Source organism: Podarcis cretensis, assembly GCF_951804945.1.
Source record: "Podarcis cretensis genome assembly, chromosome: 7".
In the NCBI taxonomy this organism is placed as follows: domain Eukaryota; kingdom Metazoa; phylum Chordata; class Lepidosauria; order Squamata; family Lacertidae; genus Podarcis; species Podarcis cretensis.
In genome coordinates this window covers 7,697,084-7,717,900 of record NC_137176.1, presented here as the reverse complement: position 1 = coordinate 7,717,900, position 20,817 = coordinate 7,697,084, and the positions used below count along the sequence as shown (strand labels likewise).

The window sequence follows — 20,817 nt, the reverse complement described above, 5'->3', positions numbered from 1 at the left end:
GACTAGATGACTTGTGGAGTCCCCTTGCAGTTACATGATAGCAGGAGGTGCTTCAGAAGGCAGGGGCGACCCATTGTGAACAATGAAACATTAAGGAAAACACTACTTGAGTCTGTTGTAAACAAATATATGCCCCTTTCCCCCTTATGGGGTATCCAAGAGCCCATATAGAGTCCTTACGTAGGTTCCCTATCGGTAGGAGAAAATAACAGAGGCCAACCAGAGAATACAGTGGTGCCCTGCAAGACGAATGCCTCGCAAGACGGAAAACCCGCTAGACGAAAGGGTTTTCCGTTTTGGAGGTGCTTCGCAAAACGAATTTCCTATGGGCTTGCTTCGCAAGACGAAAATGTCTTGCGAGTTCCTGCGGTTTTCTCCCCCCCCCTTTTTCTAAGCCGCTAAGCCGCTTATCAGCTGATCCGCTAAGCCGCTTAACAGCTGATCCGCTAAGCCGCTAAGCCGCTTATCAGCTGATCCGCTAAGCCCCTAAGCCGCTAATAGCGCTTATCCACTAAGCCGCTAATGGGCTTGCTTCGCAAGACGAAAAAACCACAAGACGAAGAGACTCGCGGAACGGATTCTTTTCGTCTTGCGAGGCGCCACTGTATTGAGAAGCAAAGCAGCTAGTAAGCCTGATCTTTATTGATCTGTTGCAACAGGGTCCTCACTCACCACACGCAGGAGGGAGGAGGAACCCAGAACAATGGCACACAAGGCCTTATATAGACATTTTAAATTCCCTGCCCTGGAGCTCAAGACCACCCCTCCATACATCATACATACATCACGGAAGGGGTGTAACCTAAGACCACCCCCCAGATACATCATACCTACATCACAGAAAAGGCGGTCTACAGCAGAAATCTGAGTGACTTGTTTATCTCGTCTGACAGGTTACCTGTTTAATGGTCACTTGATTGGATTGCCTGGGGAGCCTGGCCAGTCTTTTGTAATGATAAATACTTAGTTCCTGAGCCAGGTCACAGGCTCTCACCCTATTCATATCTTAAATGTGCCCTTAAGACAGGATTTGTGAAGAAAAAGACAATGGAGAGGTATCCCACTTTGACCTTGCAGAGAAATAATTGAGGTCAGTTTGTTCAGGACTTTTTTTCTGTGGGGTTTTCAGACATGTGGTTTATATATTTATGTACGTGATTGCTTGGTACATTTATGAACATTTATTACATATCTAAGACCTTAAAATTCTTATCACAAGTCCCTCCAAATGAAGGTGTTGGAGCCCTCCAAATCATTTGGCCATGTTATTTCCACTGCAGATATTGGCTCTGCCTGAAAGTCAAGACATATAGATTTGCGATGTTATAGATGGGACCTTGGCGGGTGGAGAAAACGTTTCTGTGAACAGCCCCTAAGACACGCAGAATTGTAGGCGGCATCCAGCTTGCGTCTCCCTGGGATCTCTGCCCCTGGGCTTTCCTTTTTCCAGACCTCTTCTCCTACTTTGTCTCTCAGCCTTCAATTCCCTCACCACCCCTTTTTTCTGGCAGCTGCCAGTAGCCCTTTCTGATATGAGGTTTTCCCAGCAAAATTGATGTTCAAAACCCCGCGCATCCTGCATTTATAACTGATTTTCTAGCTTAAGTCTGATTTGCATACCCAATGAAAAAGAAACATGTGTGCTGTGCTTCACACATATCCTTGTGTATACAGTGCTACCTCGGTTTACATATGCTTCAGGTTACAGATTCCGCTAACCCAGAAATATTACCTCAGGTTAAGAACTTTGCTTCAGGTTGAGAACAGAAATCCTGCTCTGGTGGCACGGCGGCAGCAGGAGGCCCCATTAGCTAAAGTGGTGCTTCAGGTTAAGAACAGTTTCAGGTTAAGAATGGACCTCCAGAACAAATCAAGTACTTAACCTGAGGTACCACTGTATTCTCTTTCCTGAAAGGGCTCTCTAGATCAGGTTATCTCTTCAAAGTGTGGCTGCCATCAAGTTAACGGCCAGGACTGTGTGGGTCTGATCACAATAAAGTTTCCGTTTTTAGTTTGCATGCTCAATACCTTCTGACAAACCTGCCCACCATGACTTTAGCTGCTCCTTTTAAGAACATAGCAATGGCCTTGCTGGACCAGGGCAATTATTTTTTGGGGACATTTGATATCTCTGGGGTGGCCTCCTTTCTGCTTTTGGGTGCATGAACAATCTGTGAAATAAAAGCAGTGAGATGTCTTTGAATATTTTCTTTCAGATGGACCCTAACAGAATTTCGGAAGAGGATACGCATTGTCTGAGAACCTTTCTGAGACTCCAGGGGAATATAGACCTGCAGGAAACAACCTTGGCAAACCAAGAAACAAGGCTGCTGTCTGAATCGTGCAGAAGGATGAAGCAGGCATTTCAAGGAGCGATGCAGAAGGTCAGTGCAGCTCAGCTGGTCCACAGCTTACAGCCATCCTGCACATTAACCCCAGTGCAAAGTGAGTTCCTGGCACCCACAGATCTGGCTGGCCCTGCTTAGCCAAGAAGCCAATTTCTTCTTGGTGTGACTCCCAATAATAATAATATATAATAATAATAATTAATTATTTATACCCCGCCCATCTGGCTGAGTTTCCCCAGCTACTCTGGGCGGCTCCCAATCAAGTATTAAAAACAATACAGTGTTAAATATTAAAAACTTCCCTGAACAGGGCTGCCTTCAGAGGTCTTTAAAAAATAGGATAGCTGCTTATTTCCTTCACCAAGAAGGCCCTCTGTCTGGTTCCCTGTAACCTCACTTCTCACAGTGAGGGAACCGCCAGAAGGCCCTCGGCACTGGATCTCAGTGTCCGGGTTGAATGATGGGGGTGGAGACGCTCCTTCAGGTATACAGGACCGAGGCTTTAAAGGTCAGCACCAACACTTTGAATTGTGCTCGGAAACATACTGGGAGCCAATGCAGATCTCTCAGGACCGGTGTTATGTGGTCCTGGCGGCCACTCCCAGTCACCAGTCCAGCTGCCGCATTCTGGATTAATTGCAGTTTCCGGGTCACCTTCAAAGGTAGCCCCACGTAGAGCGTGTTGCAGTAGTCCCAATCTGCATCGGGAACGTAATACAGTGGTACTTCGGGTTACATATGCTTCAGGTTACAGACGCTTCAGGTTACAGACTCCGCTAACCTAGAAATAGTGCTTCAGGTTAAGAACTTTGCTTCAGGAGGAGAACAGAAATCCTGCTCTGGCGGTGCGACGGCAGTGGGAGACCCCATTAGCTAAAGTGGTGCTTCAGGTTAAGAACAGTTTCAGGTTAAGAACGGACCTCCGGAACAAATTAAGTTCATAACCCGAGGTACCACTGTACAGTACCGGTTCAGCACCCCAGAGCTGTTTTTCCATCCGAATTCAAGTGGCACCCTTAAGCACACTTAAAAAAACACATGATTAACCCAACCTGCAGTTTGTTTCTTATACTTACGGTTGCTTTGGAAAAACTGTTGTTCCTGGCATTATGTTCATCTGGGGTATATAACTAATTCTATAATCAATATCAATAAACTGTGGTCCACAATTCTTCATTCCCTCTTAGTGGAAAAAGTTTGGCGTTCAGGCGGTACAGAATATAAATTCTGCATGTCCCTCAGCAGAAAGTGCTTGGAATTTACCCTAGTGGTGAAATGACACAGTAATACCATATTGGCCTGGCTATAAGCCTCACTCCCCCCCCCCATTCCGACCTTACGGTATGCAGCCAGGAGCGCAGCAAAGTGGCGTCTGTCCCGCGCATAGGCCCCTGTCCTCTGCGCAGCACGGCTCCCTGCCCCGTATGCAGCCAGGGGCAGCGAGGAATGGAGTGGCTTATATTCGGGTATTTTTTCTTTTCTCTCCTCCCACCGAATTTTAAAGGTGTGGCTTATATTCGGGTGTGGCTTATATTCAGGCCAATACAGCAGATAAATGACACAGCTCAGGACTGCAATACCTCAAGGACTTCCTCTCCCCATATAAACTGGACCCTGCGATCATCATCTGAGGCCCTTCTTTGTGTGCTTCCGCCACGAGAGGGCCGGAGGGTGGCAACATGAGAATGGGCAGGATGCTGCCCCCAGGGAGGTTCTCCTGGTGCCTTCATTTTTAGGTGTGAGGCAAAAATGTCCCTCTTGTCTGAACCTGGACAAATTATGATAAACTATAGCTTGGGACACGGGTGGCGCTGTGGGTTAAACCACAGAGCCTAGGGCTTGCCAAGCAGAAGGTCGGCGGTTTGAATCCCCACGATGGGGTGAGCTCCCGTTGCTCGGTCCCTGCTCCTGCCAACCTAGCAGTTCAAAAGCACATCAAAGTGCAAGTAGATAAATAGGTACCGCTCCAGCGGGAAGGTAAACGGCATTTCCATGCGCTGCTCTGGTTCGCCAGAAGTGGCTTAGTCATGCTGGCCACATGACCCGGAAGCTTTACGCTAGCTCCCTTGGCCAGTAAAGTGAGATGAGCGCCGCAACCCCAGAGTTGTCCACAACTGAACCTAATGGTCAGGGGTCCCTTTACCTTTATAGCTTAGAGAGGCTTGTTTCAACAAAGGGATCAGATAGGATGAAGAGCAGGCTAGAAATATATTCAATACATAATTCAGCCGCAGATTACAGTTAACCATGGTTTTTCAAGTTCAGACAAGTTGTGGTTAATCTAAAACAGAAGCAGGGCTAGATTTTGGCTAGATTTTGCTGGAACTCAATTCCAGCACCTCTCAGGTGGGCGTCATTGCCGTTATAGGAGAATGAGGGAGGTGTTCATGGTGAGTTCCGCACCTCTTTTTTCTAGAAAAAAATAGCACTGCATAGAAGTGATAATTTGCAAATTCCTGCAAGAGAAAGAAAAACCAAAATAAGTAATGGTTGCTGTTGCTATTACTGCCCTGTTTCTATAATCTGTAGTTTCAATTTGCTAAAAATCTAATGAAAATATTTTTTTTAAAGTTTCCAACGTCCTTCGCGCAGCCACACTGGAGGAGAAGTGAGAAACAGGTGGCTCACTGCAGTTTGTTGTTATAAAGGGGAAACTTTCACTTTTGAGTTGAGCGTTGAATCTGAATGAAGCCAGTGAGGGGTTTTGAAACCTACGTAGGTCTGCCCATTCTGATCACTAGACCACATGGGCTCTCGTGAAAAGCTGTTGTTGTTTGCAACAAGTCTTTACGATAAAGTGATCCATAAATTGAAAGGAAAAAATATAAGCCCAGTTTGTTTGTTTGTTTGTTTGTTTGTTTGTTTTTAAACAGTCATGTTTTTATTGTTAAAATAATTCAGCATTAATACACACATATTGCGAATATACAAGCATACATTTCATACAATCCTTAAAAATGTTCAAACATACCTACACTCAGTCCCACAGATAATTCCTTTTCCCATCACCATCCACCACCCCTCACCCCACCTTTGTGTTAGACTTCCAATCTACTCAGTTGCATTTTCTTTCCACTTCTGTTACTTTCTTTCACACACCTTTAACCTAATTTCATGCCTCTTTTTCTATTACACATTGTTATCCATCTTATTTAGTATTTCAGTATTTAAAACGGAACTTGTTTATTCTAATAGGAGTTCTGATTTTTCAATATGGTTTTGCAAGTATCCTTTAAACACCTTCCAATCCCTGTCTATCTTCTCTTTTGAGATCCTTCCAATTTCTCCCATTTTTTGGGGGGGATATATTGTAGTACTCCAATAATTTGGCAAGCCACTCTATTTTTGTCGGTATAATACCACTTTTCCAATTTTTCGCAATCAATAGCCTTGCGGCTACTGTTGCATATAAATATAATGTCTTCTTCCTTTAGACCTCCTGGTACTATTCCCAATAGAAAACCTTCTGGTATATAAGCCCAGTTTGGATGACCACCCCAAGCTCCATAAATCATAAAGGTTGATGAAACTGGGAAGGAGGCCAAGAACTACACATTCACCTTCCCCTCCTCTCCTTGTGTGTTTGCTTTGGCACAAAGATCTTGCCCGGGGTTCAGAACAAGCATCAGGTGCAAGGAGATTTTGACATGGGCCTTGTGTTCAAACAAGAGAAGTCAGAGGACGTACAGCCCCATTTGAATACAGTGGTGCCCCGCAAGACAAACGCCTCGGAGGACGAAAAACTCGCTAGACAAAGGAGTTTTTCGTTTTCTTAGCCGCTTCGCAAGACGCATCTCCCTATGGGCTTGCTTCGCAAAGCGCGTCTTCCCCGCTGTCCCCGGACCTGTTTAAAGCAAGGGGCGGCGGGGAGAAGATCGCTTCTCCCCGTTGCCAGCCCCGCAATCTCCGGGGACAGAAGGGAAGGTCCGCGCCTTCCCCGCTGTCCCCGGACCTGTTTAAAGCAAGGGGCGGCGGGGAGAAGATCGCTTCTCCCCGTTGCCTGCCCCGCAATCTCCGGGGACAGAGGGGAAGGTGCGCGGCGCTTCCCCTCTGTCCCCGGACGGTCTCCATAGGAACGCATTGATTGATTTTCAATGCATTCCTATGGGAAACCGTGCTTCGCAAGACGAAAAACTTGCAAGAAGAAAAAACTTGCGGAACGAATTAATTTCGTCTTGCGAGGCACCACTGTACTGTGTGTCTCAGTGAACACTGGCTCTCAATTTCCCTTTTCCCTGACTTGCAGACTTAGCAAGTCTTCAAAAACTGAGCACAATATGCTTGCTTCACATGGAATTGTCTGGCAAAAATGTCTAAGGGTTGGGTAGAAGCAAATACCAGAGGGTCTTTAGAGTGTTTGATCTCTTACACATCACTGCGTATTTAGCTCTATTTAAATGTAATTGCAATCTAATCTAGAGCCGTTTAAAAGCTGACAGAGTGCTGGCACTTGATATGTTCCGCCTTTTGTAATTGCCCCTTGCGTAGGAAGTAGAAAACTCTTGGTTCGTTTCCTCTTTATTGCCTTTGAGGGATTCTAATGTCCCAACAGTTCTGTTAATAAAAATTACTGCAATAGGTTTTAATTGCCCTAGTTCAAAGTTTAAAGAAAAGCTTTGTCTGAGTTGTGCAGAAGAAAGTGGGCTTAATAGAGCCCTGTGTAATGTTGTACAGTGGTACCTCGGCTTACAGACGCTTCAGGTTACAGACTCCGCTAACCCAGAAATAGTACCTCGGGTTAAGAACTTTGCTTCAGGATGAGAACAGAAATCGCACGGTGGCAGCGGGAGGCCCCATTAGTTAAAGTGGTACCTTAGGTTAAGAACAGTTTCAGGTTAAGAATGGACCTCCAGAACGAATTAAGTTCTTAACCCCAAGTTAAATTATAAAATTTTGTATGGGTAGGGTAGGCCCTGGTTTTCACATTTTGAAGGTGTACATAATATACACAACTGAAATAATGTGCTGAAGTTGTCTAACTGTTTTCTCAGAGTGGCATTGGAGAAGGAATCAATTTAGCCTCAGTGTCCTATTGAAATGCTGTCTCTGTGCTTCCACATTTTGAAATACAGGTTTTTCAGTTTTCTGAATACAGGGGATTCACAACTTAGGTGCATTTTGCTTGAGCACATTCAGCTGTACATACTTGACCCCTCCCCAAAGCAAAAAAATTAAAGAGGAGGAGCGGGTGCCTGGGGAGAAAAAGATTTTGATGATCCCACCTGCCAGTGAACCTAATGTGCTTCGACGATACAGTAGTTTACAAACTTAATCTGTTCCGGAAGTCTATTCTTAAACCAAAGCGTTCTTAAACCAAGGCACGCTTTCCCATAGCAGCGAGGAACTTGATTTACAAATGGAACACACTTAACGTGTTCTGCTTCCAAGGCAAAGTTCACAAACCAAAACACCTGCTTCTACAACAACATTATTTTAAAAAAATTCCACGTGACAGGATATTGCTATAGATCTGTAGGTACTAGGGGCATTGCCCCCCCAAAAAGTTTCCAAGAAGGGGACTGCCCCCCCCAATATCCCATGGTGACGTGCGTGCCACACAAGCAAGTGCGGCATGCGCACATGATGTCAGCACATTGCTCCTGTGTAAAAGCGAATTTACTCAGGTAACTTCCTTTTGAGACCGCCTGGAAATAAGCCATTTAGGTGCCACAGTGGGAAGAAAGGGCAAAGCTCATTTGCAGATTTGTGGGCTTCCTCCCTCTCTCAAGGGCTAAGTGTGAATAAGTGTGGAAAGCTAATCCCCTTTGAGGTAATGAGCTTTAGTACATCAAAAGAGGGACCTTCCCTGGACCAGAATTTAGGAAATCAGAAAATCAGCTGGAGTTAAGAGTGAAGGAAGCAGAGAGGAAACATTGTGCTGGGTTGTGCTCTGCAGTGCAAGTTAGGCAGCGGGAGAAAGATGGCGCTGGGCTTATTGTTGCTGCTGCTGTGGAATCAGCTGGTGTGTTTTGGGATGCTGCTGCTGCGAGCCCCAGTATTCTGCCTAATTCCTGAAGGAAACACTAACCCTAGATAGCGTACCTGCAGCCCCTGGAATCTTGGGGGAGATTGGGGTGGCGTGTAACACTGGTGTCAGAAGTGGGATCTGTGTTTCCTAGCAGAAAAGGCCTGTGAGCGTTTGTGAAGTCAAAATGGAGGGAGGAATTGACGCACTCCTTGAAGAGTTCAGGTAGATGGAGCAGCGGTTGGACCAGCAAAAGGAGCAGCATTGTGAGCAATTAGCAGTGGTGGCACAGACGAAGCTGTGGCAGGGCCGGCGGTGGCGCAGTGGAACTGGCAACAGTGGGGACTTGCTTCACCTCGCCTCATGGAAGCCTTGCTAAGGGGGAAGCTTAGTAAATAAGAAATGTCCCGGCCTCTTCCTGGTCAACTGCGACAGAGCATTGTCCAAAGTCTGTGGCAGCCGCCTCATGTGGAATGGCTGCCTCTGAACTGGACCCTCCCAGCTTGTTCGTATAGTGACTAAACTCGGAACGCCATTTGCAGCCTTTGCGATTCTCTGCTGAAATCTGCGGCTCCAGCTTCCATTTAGACACGTGCAAGGTTCGGGTGCCACTTTTCTCACTTGGATCTTGGCCATTGTCCCTGAATTCCCCAGCTTCATTCAAACCAAGTAGCCAAATTACATTTTTTGTTCTTGTAGTCTCTTTGTTGATTTCCTGCTTGAGGCGTTAGAAGGCCTTTGCCACTCCAGAGCTGCAGAACCCACTCTTTAAAAAGCGGGAGGGCGAGACGGGCAAACAGAAAACTGCAAGACAGTTTGTGGAGTGATACTTTTCTCTGTCCCCGTCCCCTTGGCTGGGCTCCAGACCTCGTCACCTTTGGGAAAACTCAGGCCTGGACTCGTCTTGCGCATGGCAACAAAGCACTCCATCGGCTGTACCTCCAGGGTGGCCTTTCATGAAGAAACGTTGGCGTCTGAGAGAGTGCTTGAGGAGAGTCTGGCCTCACAGTCCTGGGGCGGAAGGGGAGAAGTTGAGACAGGGAACTGAGAGTCAGGGAAGCCCTATGGTTCAAATGTTGCTTCTGTCATGAACTCTGGAGGTGACCGTAAGCAAACCACGTTCTCTTCAGCCCACCCTTCTCTGCAACAAGGGGGTAAAAATATTATCTCACAGAGGCTGTTTTCGTTTTGTTTAGCATTACACAACGTTGTGTAGCATTTGGAAGGCTCTGCAAAGCCATCTTCTTCCTTTTTTAAAAAAATGGATTTTATTAGTATTTTCCACACAACAACAACACGAAAGATATCAAAAAATAATAATACACAACACACAAAAATCAACATTCAAAAACTAAAACAAACAACGAAAGCAAAACAACAAAAACGAATCCATATCTTACAAGTTAATATTATAAACACTAAAACAACAACAACAAGACATTGACTTCCACCAATCGCACAGCACCTCCTTTATCTCTCATTGTGTCTTTATCATCTCTATCCATTTCTTTATCATCTCTATCCTAACATCTAGCTATAAATCCTTCTTTCATATCCTTTCACTTCACAAGGTTATTCCAGACTCAGCCAGATTTCTGCCCTCGAACCTTGACTTTTGAGGTATTCATTTAGGCACTCTGCAAAGCCATCTTCAATGTCGCTGCTGTTTTTGAGTTGGCAATGTGAGGATGCAAAGTGCTTTTTGTAGGGTTAGAATTAAAAACTGTTTGGCGTCAGGACAAATGTGACACGTGTGAATATTCTTCAGTGTGCCCATTGCTAGGGCCCACCTAAACTGCAACCTGCAACTGGGACCCCTTTAAATGTTGTAACTATACGTGGAGTGCGTGGCTTCTCATAATTGCGGAATAGAGGGGATTTTGATAGATGCAACTTGTTGTGCAGGAGTGACAGAATCTGGCCTTCTGGAATTCACTCTTTGACCCAGTTGTGGATGATGTGGCCGGGGGGGGGGGGGCAGACCTCTGTGTTGGATGAAGCCTGTAGGGCTGCCCTATCTGGTCCACAATCTCCATTCCTCATCTGCCCCCCGCCCCCGTTCAACCTGGCAAATATTGCAAGCCAGTCAGGTATTGGGATATTTTGCTTTCAGTGGACGGTCCCCTTTCCCATGTTGTGCTATTTGTTGTTATAAAGATTCACTGGACCAATTTCTGTGGCTTCAGCATTCTGAACCAGTTTGCTTTCTCTGCAGTTTACTTCCTGAGCTGCAGAGATAGAAACCAGTGAATTTCCTGGAAGATAATGATTGTGATCTTTTCTCTTTCTTGGTGCCTGTCACACAGTCACTTCTAGGCAGCCTATCTGGGTTATGCTCAGATTGTGCTACTGACACTTTCCTTGAAATTAAAACAATGCCCAAACACTTCTTAAAAAAAAAGCTTTTCCTTTCAGAACCTATAGCTAAAGAAGAATATGTGCAAAGTACTTATTCACAAAGCATGGGCTTAGTTTTACTTAGTTGAAGATGACGGCTTCTTTCTTAAACATTCAAACAAACTGTTTCTTTCTTTCTTTCTTTCTTTGCACTCACCCTCTGTACATGACCCAGGCAGGCCATGCAGTTCCTTCTGAGAGGTTTCCACTTTCTCCTTCCAGCAGATTTCTCCTTCTTGCTTCTTTGGGAGTACATTAACTGGCACTTCTTTCTGCCACATGCATGAGTACTTCTCTCTATTGTGTTGAGAGAGAGAGAGAGAGAGAGAGAGAGTGAGTTACACTGTCTCTTCTTCAGTATTCATGGGAATGTAGCCCTTTAGATACAGTCATACCTCAGGTTAAAATAGCTTCAGGTTGAGCGTTTTCAGGTTGCGTCCCGCGGCGACCCGGAAGTAACGGAACACGTTACTTCCGGGTTTCTCCACTCGCGCATGCGCAGATGCTCAAAATGACGTCACGTGCATGCACAGAAGCTGCTGATTGCGACCCGCGCACGCGGAGACGCGGGTTGCGTCCGCTTCAGGATGCGAACGGGGCTCCGGAATGGATCCCGTTCGCATCTAGAGGTACCACTGTATTTGAAGATGGCTATCATAGTCTTCTGTTCTCCAGGCTAAACATACCCAGCTCCTTCAGCGGTTGCTCATAAGACTTAGTTTCTAGACCCTTGTTCGTTTTGGGATGTTCCAGCTTGTCAACACCCTTCTTCAGTTGTGGTGCCCAGAACTAGATGCAGCATTCCAGGTCTGACCAAGGCAGACTAGAGTGGGACTATTACTTTTCTTGATCGGACGCTATATTTCTGTTGATGCAGCCTAGAATAGCATTAGCTTATTTGCTGCTGCATCACCCTGTGGACTCATGTTAAGCTTGTGGTCTACGAAGACCCCTAGATCTTTTTCACATGTTCTACTGGCAAGCCAGTGCCCCCGATCTTAAATTGTGCAGCTGGCTCTTCCTGTGTAGAACCTTTTATTTTTACCTATTGAATTTCGTTAACTTTTTCTGCTGCTGCTGCAGTGTGTTAATGTTAGGGTCGTCCTACTCGCGTGTAGGACCCTGGCAGAGACACCTGCCCGACTGGCATGTTCTCTCCCTCCTGGTCAATCGTTCGGGAGCTTCAAAAGCTTTCTCCAGCTCAAACATCACAGTGACCGATACCAAGAGGCATCAGCACACTTAGGATCCTGCAGAGTATTTGCAGTTTGTGTAACAGACTCAATAGCTCAGCATTTTGGCTAATCTACTTTTATTTACATATAATACACTTGGATCATTCAGACTTAGCTCCTTCCTCTTTCTCATCAGTCAACAAAGAGAAAAAACAAAGGACAATAGTCCCACATCATGGAACACAGTAACATAAACATCCTGTCTCTGTCACTTCCCACACTGTGGAATGAAAACATACACCGTCATGTGATAGACAACACTCTCATGACTGCAAGCACGGAGCAAGAATCCTAACAGTTAAGCCATGCAAATCCAGCTTCACGCCTTTAACAAAAACCAAGATATGAGTCAACATCCCCAATCAGCCACAGCAAACATAATTATATGTCCACGTATGAACTGCAAGAGGCAACATGATAGCTTGGCTGAGAGGTGGGTTCAAATGGTCTCCTCCACCCCCATCGCTCAGTCCAGATGCTGAGGTCCAGCTCCAAGGGCCTTCTGGCAGTTCCCTCACTGCGAGAAGTGAGGTTACAGGGAACCAGGCAGAGGGCCTTCTCGGTAGTGGCGCCCAACCTGTGGAAAGCCCTCCCATCAGATGTCAAGGAAATAAACAACTATTGGACTTTTAGGAGACATCTGAAGGCAGCCCTGTTTAGGGAAGCTTTTAATATCTGAAGGATTATTTTGTTGGAAGCTGTCCAGAGTGGCTGGGGAAACTTACGAAGAATTTGATTTGTGGGTGCCATTTTTGCTAAACTCTGGTTAATTTTAACAATGGTTAATTAAAGCAAGTCAGCTTAATAAATGATGGTTTGAATTAGCCCCAAATCTGTCTAAGGTCTGTTCCAAATGCAGGCTGCAGTTCATCTAAAATGCAAAGTAGAAAGTTCCAAACTCCTCCTTGCAGCCATGGCAAAGAAGGAGATGGAACCTTATGAGCCTATAGATTTGCTGCAGCTCTTTTTTGTAACACTTAACACTATGGTTTAAACTTACAGCATTACATACAAATTAGCCCATAGTGGGCAAAGCAGTTTGCGATCTTGCTGCCACTTTAACTAGATGGTATGGTTTGCAGACTGTCACGAACTTCAGCATCTCTTAGTTTTTCAGGATTTGTGAGTGTGCGACAAATTTAGCTGTAGCTTCACTATGCAAAATTAAGTTTGTTTCTTCCATTTTTAGGAAGTCCAGCGTATTATTATTGGTAAGGATCAGTCAAGATCAGATAAATGTAAGTAAGACAGTGGCTTCATTACTTGATATTATTTAAATCTTAGGAGATTTCTGTGGTGATTTTAACAAGATGTCTTGCTTTTAGCTACAATGGGAGCATCATGGCTAGATTTGCCCAAGAAAAACAAGCCTGACAAAGCACCCTTTGCCCATCTCATAATCGATGGCAATAAAATTCCAGCTGGTAAGCTCCTTTTTCATCTTGCTTCTATGAGTATTATGGTGTCTGAATTGGGCCAGTTTACATTATTGTGCAAAACCATGGTTAAGAAAACTCAACTATGGTGTGGTGTGATGTCTGAATGGATAAACCATTGTTTGAAGTTGGCTGGCAAAGTAGAATCTGCTTATGATTTGAAGTTGGCTTGAAAACCTTGGTTTGCATTGACTGTAGCTTCATGGGAAATCTGAATTGACAAACCATTTTAATGGTAATTGTCTCCTTTCATTGCCTAGAATGGTGAACTGAGCAGATGGAAAATGAAATGAGACAAGCAGCTCTAACCTGTTGTTTTATTTGTAAATTTGGGAGGGCAAGCCGCAGGTTGAATCGAACTAGGGTTTATGCAAATAATTGGTTTGCTGTAGCTGAAGTTGAGCCAGTATATAAACAAGTATGAAAATAGATACTTTAAACTTCTAAATTAAGCTTTCATTAAGTCCAAACTGTTGTGGAGTTTTTGTAAGATGGCAAAACTTCTGTGAGGCCTCCTGATTTCAGATTTCCCTCACCCCCAGTAAGGCATGTAATTATTCAACTTTGCATAAAGTTGGAAAAATCTTGCAGTGGAAATTCTGGAAAGCAAGGACGCATTGGTCAGCAGTGGTCATGACCACAATTCATGAAATATTCCAAGCTAATATGATAGTTGATCCACAAGCATGTCTCCTAAATTATGTCAATAATTTGTAGGGCTGGAATAGTAAGGGCATACTTCCCATTATCTGGGTTATCTTGACTCTGGTGTGTTTCCAGAATAGAGGATGAAAAAGGAAATGTTTTAAAATGGTCTTTCCCTTTTAATGCAGGCTTCTGTTGAGTAAATTGTATTGTTAGTTATATGGTGGCTTCTGTTGATTAAATTGTAAGTTATGTTACACTTCCTTCAACAACTCCAAAATACATGTATGTTCAGTTTGGATAGTATGAATGTTCACTTAAAAGGTAAGGTAAAAAAGGTAAAGGACCCCTGGATGGTTACGTCCAGTCAAAGGCGACTATGAGGCTGTGGCTCTCATCTCGCTTCAGGCCGAGGGAGCCGGTGTTTGCCCACAAACAGCTTTCCAGGTCATGTGGCCAGCAGGACCCAAACCGCTTCTGGCGCAACGGAACACAGTGACGGAAACCAGAGCATACAGAAACACCGTTTACTTAAAATGAATTGATGATTAATTGGCTAAAATCAGATGACAGTTATGATTCTGTTCTGACCACTTCCGTCTGTCCAAGTGGAATCCAATATTCTTAGCCACACTTCACTGAATGGATAGCCTAATACTGTGGAAAACCTATAATCTGTATAATCTGCTCTCTGTGCAGATTATGCCATGTCCCCTACCCACATCCCATTTTGAAACAGCTGGGGAACATAGTAACCCTTCAGCTGGGGCCAAGAGATGAGCATCATGGGTGTCCTTAAATGGCCATCTGAGTTTGCTTCCCCAGGCATAGCTAGAAGTGTCATTGAATCATAGATTTGTGGAGTTGGAATGAGACCAGAGAAATTGAGGAAATTAAGTTAAGAGAGATTTAAGAGTATAGTCAAGTTGAAGGCTCCGGACATTACACATTAAAAAGCTTCTCTATGCAGGGCTGCCTTAATAACAGTACAGTAAAACCAATTCTAGGTATACACCAACTCATGGCTGCAAAAACAATATATTATCCACCTGTGACATTAAACTTAAAATAAGATATACATTTTCTTATCTGTTTCCCTCATAGGTACCAAAAAAGTGAACCTTACATCTTGGCATCACGACAAAGGCTGGGGAAACATACGGAATATGACATTCAGTGATGGAAAATTGGAAGTCAATCATGATGGCTTTTATTATCTGTACACCAATGTATGCTTTAGACACCATGAAGCTTTGGGAAACCTAACTGGACAAATTCTGCAGTTGATGGTATATGTCTTAAAAACAGATGCTAAAAGGAGAAACCCTGTAGTTTTGATGAAAGGAGGAAGTACAAAGAATTGGTCAGGAGACTCAGAATTTCATTTTTATTCTGTAAATGTAGGAGGGTTTTTCAAACTGAAATCTGGTGAAATAATAAGTATCCAGGTATCGTACCCATCATTACTGGATCGCTCTCCGGAAGGAACTTACTTTGGGGCCTTTAAAATAAGGGATATCGATTGAGGAAGGGGAAGTAGCCTATTCATTCAGCTGGACCAGATTATGGGAGATGTGATGGAACGGCTTTTAGGATCCAATTGTACAGGAACGATCATTTCTCCCTAGACTAGGGGTAGTCAGTGTGGTGCTCTCCATCTTTTCTCGGACTACAACTCCCATAACTACTGGCCATTGGAGAGGCTGACTAGGGGCTGATGGGAGTTGTACCCCGAGAACATCCAGTGAGCACCACATTGGCTACCCTTGTTGCAGACAGTCTTCTCTATAGCCCAATTGCACTTAGGATAGTTCATTTTCCAATGCTCAATTTGAAATTTATTTGTGAAGATCTGGGTTATGGATTTCGCATATGTGGATATAAATTGGCATCAGTCAATAATAGCATCTAAACTATTTTTTTTTAGAGACGTACTTGAAAATCCGAGCACACTTTTCGTGATGCTCAAGAAACAAAAGGTGGAATCCAGACTAGGTTAGTTGCATGCAAGTTCCATAGAAATCAACAATGAAAACTACCATATATTTTGGGGGAACTAAATGCAACTAACTTACAAAACCATCCTGTACATATCTACTCAGAAGTAAATCTCAAGGAGTTCAATGGGGTTTACTCCTAGGTAAGTGTGTAAAGGATTCCAGCTTTCCTTTTGATGGAAGATTTAGAAGTGTGGATTTTTAACATTTGATTTGTTTTGCATGTTTGGTCTGCAAAGCAACCTGTGCACTGATGGCACTTTTAAATAAACATTAGTACTATTTTCCCCCCGTAACCAAAGCATCTGAAAAGCCAATTTTATTTTGCCCAGTTTAAAAGTCTCTCTAGACCTGGATTCAGGGGAAATGTTAGAATCTTTAATTAAAAATAGAATTGCCACTTCTCCTTGTTTGTTTTCCAGATGATGAAAATATTTGTTCTTCTGCAGGCAGAATTGCATCTTGTGTGTGTTGTATTTTGTACCTATGTGCCTTAATTGGTTTTCTTTTTGTTCCACTCCCCCCAACCCGCTCTGGCCAAGGGGTATGCCGCCAAAAGTTCCAGTGTTGTACATTTTGTAACTTCTGTCACTGAAGTTGTTCCTGACTTGCATGTTGCCACATGCTTTTCTCCTACAATGTAAGAGTGCTTCTACTGTTGTGATGGAAGACCAGCAATGAAAAAGGGGAAAGTTATTGCTTATCTAGGTGACACTGGAAGTGTGGGGTGATTGACTATTCGACAATGCAGTGATAATGAGGACATCCCATTTTTTAAAAGGTTACATACATCTACCAAGAGTTTATGTGCCTTTCTAAACATACAGTGGTGCCTCGCAAGACGAAAATAATCCGTTCCGCAAGTCTCTTCGTCTAGCGGGTTTTTCATCTTGCGAAGCATCCCTATTAGCGGCTTAGCGGCTAAGCGGCTATTAGTGGCTTAGCGGCTTAGAAAAAGGGAAAAAAGGGAAAAAACTCGCAAGACTCGCAAGACGTTTTCGTCTTGCGAAGCAAGCCCATAGGGAAATTCGTCTTGCGAAGCGCCTCGAAAAACGGAAAACCCTTTCGTCTAGCGGGTTTTTTGTCTTGCGAGGCATTCGTCTTGTGGGGCACCACTGTACCATATTTTCCTGTCTATAAGACGCCCCCATGTATAAGATGCCCCCTATTTTTGGGGACTCAGATGTAAGAAAATGGGGGGGAGATGTATCTGTGTATAAGATGCCCCCTAATTTTTGAGGGGGGAAACCAAGTCTTATACACAGAAAAATACAGTAGTTGAGTTGGATCCAGACTAAAGTTAGTTGAACTTTGACTCCATTGAAATCAGTGGAAAACGTTAATCATAACTTCAGTCCCATTGATTCTGGTAGGAATTAAATTCAGCTAATTTAATCTTGATGTGACCTGTAATGTCTAGAAACACATTTAACATACAGGTCCTCTCATCAAAGATCCAGGGTTGTCAGTTTGTCATAACCTGTGTTTGCTGCCTTGAAATGCGTATTGCGTAGTCAGTGCGCTGAGCAATGGCTTTTCGGAAAACAGCAACCTGGGTTTAGAAAACGAGCTGTTCAATGATGTAACGGCAGACCCAAGAACTGTCCCCACTTGGTGTGTTAAGAGGTGCTAATAAAATATAGTTAGGTGTGGGATGGTGTTGGTTGTTCCTTACAAGAAGTAATCTTTAAAGCAGCGGTTCTCAATCTGTGAGTCCCCAAATGTTGTTGGACTACAACTCCCATCATCCCTGAGCTCTGGCCTTGCTAGCTAGGGATGTTGGGAGTTGTAGTTCGACAACATCTGGGGACCCAAGGTTAAGAAAAGCTGCTTTAAAGCATGAAGCGTTTGACATGAGTCCATCAAAATGAATTCAGCATGCTTTCTTTAAAAAAACTTAAATTGCTCAATAGGAGCTAGAGCACAGGTCAGCAACTAGTTCGAATGCTGGGACCACCTCTCCCCGTTTTCTGAGCTTCCAGCCTTCTTTGTATGTCACAACTTCCCTGTAATTTCACATGCTTTCAGTACGAAACACCTTCCCTTCTGTGTGCCACCGTGTCTTTCTGCTACAGAAAGGGTGCAGAATTACTAAGCGCTGGAATTCTGCTGGCTTGGTTTATGTGCAACAACCAAGCCTCAGGTTCATACACCCCCCACCTGCCCTTCACATAGAAGAGAAGGAGATTTAATGTTTCGGTGCTTTGACTAGAAGAACATGGAGTTTGTAAACCTGGTCTTCTTAACCCAGCGCAGAAGCTTTTGATCTGTGTTCCTGGAGATGTATGTCCCTTCTTCCCTGCAGTCATGCCACGAAAAAGGTTCCTGTGGCATGCACAATATACCGTATTTTTCGCCCCATAAGATGTACCTGACCATAATATGCGCCTAGTTTTTAGAGGAGGAAAACAAGAAAAAAAATATTCTGAACGAAACCGTGGATGTATGATTTTTGTGGTTCATGCTGTGGCCACGGACATGTGATTTGACGGTGAGTTTGGGGTAGCCCAATGCAAAAATCCTGAGAATCCATGTGGATCTGTGGTTTGTAACCACATTTTTCGCCATTGTGGTCCCACAAAACAGTGGATGTGTGGTTTTTTTGGTGCAGGCTGTAGCCATGGACATGCTATATGATCTGTGGTGAATTTGGGGTGACCCAATGTAAAAATCCCGAGGATCCATGGGCTTTTACCTCCCCCCCCAGACAGCCTCCTTTATTGCTAGCATCCCTTATCTCCCTCCCCAGTTGCTTGCCCATTAGCGGCTTTGTTTCAACACCTACTTCCCTCTTTCAAAAAAGAGAGCATGATCTGCTTTTCTCCTCTGGGCAATTCGGCTCCAGGGACCACACATTCGCCCCATAAGACGCACAGACATTTCCCCTTACATTTTATGAAGAAAAAAGTGCTTCTTATGGAGCAAAAAATACGGTAACTGCAGGTCAGAATCAACTTCTTAGTCATTAGCTGATAAAATTATTTGAGGCTGGCCTGATCTGTTAAGCTTCTTGCGATTCTCTGGTTCTGCAGTTGGCTTGCCATTGTACAAGGAAGGATAGGAGTCCCACACATTGAGCATTGAGCCTTTCTAATTTGAAAGGAAGTCCTGCCAATGGATTCTCAGCATCATGCAGAACTTGCAAATACATAAGTTTCCAAAAAAAAGAAGGCAAAATGGGTATTTTTATATTCTGTAATATCAAGTTATATTTCAGGTGTATGTTTTGTTTGAAAAAAAAATCTGTAATTTATATTTGTCCTAAAGTATTTGATACAAAATATTTAAAAACTTACTGTATGTGTATTTAATGTTTGAAAATTGTACAGACATGGATAACTGGTGCACTTTGTTAATCCCGTTGGGGGAAAACTGCAGCTAATATGATCATTTGCCACTAGCAAATGTGATGTTTCTTGGTGTTTTATTAATTTAACAGCTTCTCTTCGATCTGATCAGTGTTAGTGAGAAGTCAAGGGCCAAGTATCATTAGACAACTGTTGATAATTTTAGGTACTTTTCGCATCTCCAAAATTCTTCATTCTAGCAAAGTCCTTCCATGTCATGTTGAAATTCTTGAGGGGGGAAAATTGGGTTCTTTCAGGAAGGACTGAGAAATGGCAGCAATATTTTCAAGATTGTGCCTTTGAATTAGATTAACACCATACAGCTGGGAATATGGAAAAGTATACAGCAGAAAAGAGATTTGTTAAGAGTATTTATGTAATTTTTCAACAGACATTTTATCCTATTGCAAATGTTGCAATACTGTAAATGCTGTAATAGATTTTTTGCAATACAAACCTTTTCCAATAAATACATAGAGGCCCATGTTACTATTATTTTATATTGTATAATAAGCATTGCTTTTGAATGCTATGACTTTTTTTATAAACACATTTCTAAGAAAAAGAGTTTGTGGTTTGCATTTCTCTTCTGCCCCCGCATCCTTTCTCTGTAGATTTCTTATCTTAGTAATAGCACTATACCATGTTGGAGCAAGGGACGCAGGTGGCGCTGTGGGTTAAAGCCTCAGCGCCTAGGGCTTGCTGATCGAAAGGTCGGCGGTTCGAATCCCTGCGGCGGGGTGCGCTCCCGCTGCTCGGTCCCAGCGCCTGCCAACCTAGCAGTTCGAAAGCACCTCCGGGTGCAAGTAGATAAATAGGGACCGCTTACCAGCAGGAAGGTAAACGGCGTTTCCGTGTGCGGCTCTGGCTCGCCAGAGCAGCGATGTCACGCTGGCCACGTGACCCGGAAGTGTCTCCGGACAGCGCTGGCCCCTGGCCTCTTAAGTGAGATGGGCGCACAACCCCAGAGTCTGTCAAGACTGGCCCGTACGGGCAGGGGTACCTTTACCTTTACCTTTACCTTTATGTTGGAGCAAAGGATTATAACAAATGTGATTGCTATTAGTTTGAGACCTATGGAATGCAAATTCTCTTAACTGTGAGCAGCATAAATTCAAATAATGCCAAACCTACACAACTAGTCCTGCTGTCTTTAGGTTAGTGGCTAGCTGAGCAAATTATGGCAGAGTATCTTCAGCAGAGTTGGGGTCAGGAACTGAATACTATCTGAACCAGGAATCCCTCAGCTGCAACTGAGATCTGCTGTCCCCTAAGCTCCTCACCTGGTGGATATTTCCATAGGATTGCCCCCTACATTACTACATTATTAAGTGGGGTGATAAAGCAAGGATTTTGTTCTCAAGAAATGCACTTCAGGAATTGAACAATGTAATGAAAATTCATTTTTTTCAGGTGGTGGGTCTTTCCCATTTGAGATATGTTTATG

At 43.9% G+C, this 20,817-nt stretch overlaps 1 protein-coding gene and 1 long non-coding RNA gene across 2 annotated transcripts in view; both read left to right on the top strand.

Annotated features, from left to right (window-relative positions):
* TNFSF11 (TNF superfamily member 11) overlaps positions 1-16,842 on the top strand; it is a gene marked incomplete at its 5' end in the record, with an annotated part of 28,704 nt that extends 11,862 nt beyond the window's left edge. The window contains 4 exons of the mRNA XM_079983658.1: positions 2,217-2,384; positions 13,135-13,183; positions 13,271-13,369; positions 15,131-16,842. Coding sequence (XP_079839784.1) covers positions 2,217-2,384; positions 13,135-13,183; positions 13,271-13,369; positions 15,131-15,552 — 738 coding nt within the window. The 3' untranslated portion in view covers positions 15,553-16,842. The remainder of the gene's footprint in view (positions 1-2,216; positions 2,385-13,134; positions 13,184-13,270; positions 13,370-15,130) is intronic.
* LOC307220085 lies at positions 613-925 on the top strand. Its single transcript, XR_013840700.1, has 2 exons — positions 613-795; positions 847-925. It is a non-coding gene; the product is annotated as an uncharacterized lncRNA (long non-coding RNA).
* Positions 16,843-20,817: the final 3,975 nt, after the last annotated feature.